General features: G+C 45.9%; 1 protein-coding gene across 1 annotated transcript in view; it reads right to left on the bottom strand.

The window, feature by feature from the left end:
* The window catches only part of rtn4rl1a (reticulon 4 receptor-like 1a), a gene marked incomplete at both ends in the record, with an annotated part of 11,480 nt that extends 6,877 nt beyond the window's left edge, over positions 1–4,603 (bottom strand). Inside the window, 4 exons of the mRNA XM_083694861.1 lie at positions 3,627–3,741; positions 3,917–4,063; positions 4,308–4,489; positions 4,591–4,603. Coding sequence (XP_083550987.1) covers positions 3,627–3,741; positions 3,917–4,063; positions 4,308–4,489; positions 4,591–4,603 — 457 coding nt within the window. The remainder of the gene's footprint in view (positions 1–3,626; positions 3,742–3,916; positions 4,064–4,307; positions 4,490–4,590) is intronic.
* Positions 4,604–6,075: the final 1,472 nt, after the last annotated feature.

Genomic DNA, 6,075 nt, shown 5'->3' with positions numbered 1-6,075 from the left:
GTGTGTGTGCTATGTACTGTAGGTGATTGAGGGAGACAGAAAAGCATATAAACATACCTCTCTCAGTCTCTCACGCACACACACACACACACACACACACACACACACACACACACACACACACACACACACACACACACACACACTCTGCAGCAGTGCCTGTCTGAGGTGAATAGTCTCTCTCTTGAGTCTGGCCATCATTAAATCTGGAACATTCTACGGCAGGAATCCTCAATGGAGAAGGACGAAAAATGAGCCTGTCCAAAACCAGATGAGAGAAGAAAGAGAAAGAAAAGAAGAACAAACATCCCTTGCTCATCTGATTCTGCAACAGCTACACTTTCCCTAAATGGTTGTTTGTCCAATTCCCCCAGCAAAGAGAGAAAGGTTCCTCTTTCTTCCTTTACCTCAATCACACTCCTTTCTACAGACTTTCTATAATCGTCTTTCTGGATCTGTAAATAGTGCTAAGGGGTCACACACAGCAGGGAGTTTTCTGATTGGATAACATAGGACATGAATCATAGACTTCCTGAGGTTTCACCTAATCAGAGCCTGGGCTGACGGCCATCACTCATCCGTTTACTCTGATTGGCCGAAACCACAGGAGCTCCAGCAACAATGACCAATCTCACCCAATCAGCAGGCTCCCCATGGAGTGTGATTTAAAGGTAGTGGTTATAAAGTGTCAAAGGCTACAATTGAAACTAGGTCATAACTTGCCAGTGACGCCTGTCACCTTGACTCTTGATTGTCAGCAGAGAACTGTTTGTGTAATTGAGAGAAAATGCCACAATTCGCCATTTCGGATTGAAAATACATGTTCATTGCATATCAATGCAAATATTGGCTAGCGAGTGTTTGAAGTGGAGCTGACTCCCAATTGAGTCCCACTACGACACTCTGACTGTACTGTAGCAAGCAGACTTTGCACAAGACACATACTAGTCTCTGTGCAGTGGAAAACGTTGTTGAGGCTGAGGATGTAAATGTAATCCAAGTCACAGATAGGGCTATGTCAAAGTACATTTGAATACGTTTGTGTGTCAATGTGAAAACTGATGGTGACTAGCGTAGCTGGTTAACATCGGGTATTCGAGGAGTCACGTGTGTTGACAAGCCAGAGGTCACAAGTTTCAGACTCGGTCAGAGCAACTCAAATTGTGGGGCTATTGTTTGCAACAACTTCATGTCTGTTTCATTGTGGCCTGTGATCCAGATACGCAGCTGGGCTTGCTGTTGTGTAGTGAGTTTAGAGGGGTGAGTGTAACCAAGTGGAGATAGTAAACTCACTTCTCAAGTTCAAATACCCCCACCCGCGATGTCGAATTGCTAACTTTTCCATCACGTAGCTGGTTTATGTTAGGTATTTGAGGAGACAGTCACGTGTGTTGGCAAGCCAGAGGTTCGAGGCTCAGTCAGAGCAAGTTGAACTGTTTGCAACAACTTGATGTCTGTTTCAGCAGCAAGCTAGGTAACTACTTAGACAGATAGCTAAGTAAGGATAGTTAGCTGGCATGGATTAGTCTGTATCTTGTGTTGGCTGGCTGGCAGTAACTACTGTATAGCTACTGATTACTTTGAGGCATTTGTAGCTAGCTATATTACATGTAGTGACGTGAAGGGACAAATGGGGAGTTCATTTGATTTAACTTTCAGTGATGTAACAGTAGGCACTCACAAGCCACTTGAATAGGGCTGCGAGTGGGCTATAGTACAGTGATGTAGGTTCAAGCCAACTTTGACCCACAGATTTTGTAAGATAGATCATTTCAATTCCAATTGTACAGGGAAGGAGAGAATAGAACAGGAAAGTAGAGAAACTAGATATAAAATCCTGCTTATTTGCTCCTACACACAGTTCTTGTCCATATTCCCTCCATTCTCTCTCATAGAGAAAGAACACTTCCGACAGGCTGAGATGGAACGACAGAGAGATGGAGGAGAGAGGCATCGGTCAGAAGAATGAAGCAGAAAAGAGAGGGTGGGGGGGGGGGGGGGGAAGGAAGAAATGTCATTGTATACTCCATCAGGTTAAACAGAATGGATGAAGATAGGCGAGCATGTCTGTTATCAGTCCTTCTCCTTCATCAGTCTGAGTGCCTTGCCTCTCTGAAGGTTATAACCATCTGGAACCTGTCTTAGCTAGTTTCTGCTCTCCTCTCTTTCTTTATGCCCTTTATACCCTCTCTATCCCCCTCTTCTCTCTGTTCTCCTCCTCTCTATCCCCCTCTTCTCTGTTCTCCTCCTCTCTATCCCCCTCTTCTCTCTGTTCTCCTCCTCTCTATCCCCCTCTTCTCTCTGTTCTCCTCCTCTCTATCCCCCTCTTCTATGTTCTCCTCCTCTCTATCCCCCTCTTCTCTGTTCTCCTCCTCTCTATCCCCCTCTTCTATGTTCTCCTCCTCTCTATCCCCCTCTTCTTCTCTCTATTTCCCCTTATATCCTCCTCATCTCTCTATCCCATTCCCCACCTCTTGTTTCTGTCCTACTCTTCTCTCTATTCCCCCTCTCTTTCTCAGTCTATCTCAGTCTCAGTCTAGCCTATATTTTCTCTTTCTCTATCAGACTCTCTGCCTCACCCTCTCCACTGATATTTATTCTCCAACAAAAGACTGTAATACTCTTTAGTTTCGATTAGAACAATCCCACTCCACTCTCTTCTACTCTCCTTACACACTACTTCCATACTACCCTACTACACAGTTTAAGGCAAGCAGAGAAAAGCGTGTACAGTGTGTCACTGATCTCTATGTGGGTGTGCTACAGAGCTCTTCACAACTACAACTATAATATGGTTTTATAATATGGTCATGACAACCTGATCCACACAGTGTGGAATTGATTCCTATGCAAATCAGAGACCCTATAGAAACATATAAGATATTAATTACAAAATTACATGAACTATCCTTGCATTAAGATGGACTCAATTCAACTTATTGAGTGATTTGTTGATGACATTTTTGCTTTTTAGCTAATTTTAAGAGTGTCATAGCAAAGGGTCTGAATACTTATATACATGAGGTATTTCTGTATTTCGCTTTGTCATTCAGGGGTATTGTGTGTGGATTGATGGCAAATTCTTTTAATTGAATCCATTTTAAATTGAGTCTATAACACAACAAAATGTGGAAAAAGTGAAGGGGTCTGAATACTTTCTGAAAGCACTGTACATGCACCACGCACACATGCACGCACACACACATACACACACTTAAAGGGATGGTGAGCACTGGCAGAGCAGAGAATAGAGACACACACACACACACTTGAGGGGATGGTTCAGCCTATTTTCATGTTTAAGTGAAATGTCATCTTACCCTGAGTTGTCCTTATAGGCCAGTAATGAAAGCTTTTCCAGTTCTCTATTCTCCACTTTGCTACCACAGCAAAGGCTAACAGTTAGCAGTGCCTTCTCAAATAGACGAGATTCCAAAAGCACTTAAATTAGCATTGTTGAAATTGCACAAATCTCATTTACCAAAATCTCCTCAGGGAAACTTCAAACCAAGTTTAGTAGCGGCTATATACTAGACAAACCTGTACATGCTTTTATTGTAATCACAAACTACATAGTTTTACACAGGGCAGAGATGAAATCCAGGGATATGTGGGACCAGGGGCACTTGGGAATGAAGCCCAGCCATGCAGGCGGCAACGGAGGCTCTTGTGTCCGCCTCCACTGTGGGCCACCAGAACCTCCTCCGGAGAAATTCCAGGGTCCTGGTGGCACCAGGGTGGCTGGTGAGGGTGCACCAGGATAGGTGCTGAGGTTAAGCTACGCTTAAGATCAGCGAAAGTGTCTTCCGCCTCTGGGGACCAGGAGAAAAGAAAAGGGCTCTTTTGGGTGAGGGCTGTCAGGGGGGCAGCAAGAGTACTAAAATTCCGGATGAAACGTCTATAAAAGTTTGCAAACCCCAGGAAGTTCCACCTGCTTCACCGAGGAGGGTTGGGGCCAGTCCAGCACCGCACGGACCTTGGCGGGGTCCATCTGGCGGTGTCCCTGGGACACGATGAAACCCAGGAAGGCGACGGTGTTGACATAGAATTCGCACTTCTTAGCCTTGAGAAAGAGTGTTCCAGGAGGCGCTGGAGGACCAAACAAATGTGCTGCTCGTGTTGGGTGATGTCCTGGGAGATGTCGTCCAAGTAAACAAAGACACAGTGGTTGAGCAGGTCACGGATCACGTCGTTCACCAGCGCCTAGAACATCGCGTGCACGTTTGCGAGGGTGAAGGGCATGACTCATAGTGGCTACTAGGGGTGTTCAAGGCTGTTTTCCACTCATCTCCCTCCCTGATTCTCACCAGATTGTATGCGTTGCGGAGATCCAGCTTGGCGAATATCCGGGCCCCCTGCAGGAACTCGAAAGTCGTCGTCATCAGGGGAAGCGGGTAGCGGTTCTTGATGGTGACATTGTTAAGTCCTCTATAATTGATACAGGGCCGCTGTCCTCCGTCCTTCTTCGCCACAAAGAAGAACCCCGCACCTGCGGGGAAGTGGAGGGGCGAATGTGACCAGCGGCGAGGGACTCCTCTATGTATGCCGCCATAGCTAGGGTCTCGGGGCGAGACAGAGAAAACAGTCTACCCCGTGGGGGCATGGTCCCCGGCAGGAGGTCAATGGAACAGTCATAGGGTCTATGGGGGGGTAAATCCTTGGCCCGCTGCTTGCCCTAGATCCCAGTAAATGCGGGGAATGCGGGAAAGGTCGGGCCCGACCTCTCTCTATGGGGGTTCCGACATCCTGGTGGGATCTTGGGGAAGAGGAATGAGGAGGCTGGCCGTGGCTGTCACAAGCGTTATCCCAACAAACGGTGAACACACTGTGAAGACTAAGAGGGAGTGAAGGGAAGTGAGGGTACATAAAGCATCAGTGACAATTAAACACAGGTGCAGGTGATAAGTCCATGACTGAGGTGGCACAGTGGGCGGCTGGAGGGAGACACCTAGGGACCACACTGGGGAGTGCGCCCCCATCGGTAACAGAAAATAGGCTGAATCATCCCTTAAAGTCAAATACAAACATATATCTCTATCTAGCCTCCCTGTCTTTATCCCATATCTTCCACTCCAGCTTCTTTCCTAGCCCTTCCATCTCTGCTCTCTCTGCCTCTTCTCCTTCCTCCTCTTCTCTAGTCTCAATATATTTCTCCTACATTTAGGGGCCAGTTGCAGAAACATAAAGCTAGACTTTGACTTACAGTAAGTCTAAGTCAGGCTTAAGTTGCATACAAATGAATTACACTTGGCTATCCTACTTACCTTGAGAAAGTAAGACACTGAACAAAAAAGAAACATGGCCGCTGATTGTGTGTGCAAAATTGAGAGGAAAATTGCATCATTACATACGCATCACAGAAAACATGTTCTGCATTCAGAAAGTAATTTCCTAAAGTGCTTTAATTGTATCCTGTGTGGAGTATGTTGTTTTTAAAGACTTTAATGTTGATGTTGATATGAATACTAGTATTTGTGTAATGAACAGAAAGGCTGGTTCATTATGGGCCGGTTTGGCCTGTGGCTCATGTTATCCTGTTCACAAACAAATCTTCTCAGTAATGCTCTCTGTCCCATGGCATGGACTACAGGAAGAAAGGGAATGAGGGAGAGAGGGAGGGATGGGCAGAGGGGTTGGTTGACATTTTCTGTCCAACTAGCAAAGGGCCGGTGGGCACAAGCTGGCAGTGAAGGTAATGATGTGTGTGTGTGTGTGTGTGTGTGTGTGTGTGTGTGTGTGTGTGTGTGTGAGAGAGAGAGAGAGAGAGAGAGAGAGAGATAGAAAGAGAGAGAGGGGGTATGTTTATATGCTTTTCTCTATCTCTCTCAGAGTGATTCTGGGCACTTTAAATATGGCATTTTCACTGCCATCTTATTGAAGCCCTCAAGACAAAACACATACACACATACAAGTACAGTACAGTATGAACAGAGTTGTTGTGCTCGCTTTCTGCTGTTGGGTTGTGTGGCAGTAATGTGTATTTTACCACAGAGTAAAAACATGTGCCAGGTCCCTCTTTCTTCCTTCCAACCTCTCTACCCTTCATTCTAACCTTCACTTTCATTCTCTCCCTAC

Source organism: Argentina silus (assembly GCF_951799395.1).
Source record: "Argentina silus genome assembly, chromosome: 2".
In the NCBI taxonomy this organism is placed as follows: Eukaryota; Metazoa; Chordata; class Actinopteri; order Argentiniformes; family Argentinidae; genus Argentina; species Argentina silus.
This window is presented reverse-complemented; position numbering and strand designations above follow the sequence as displayed.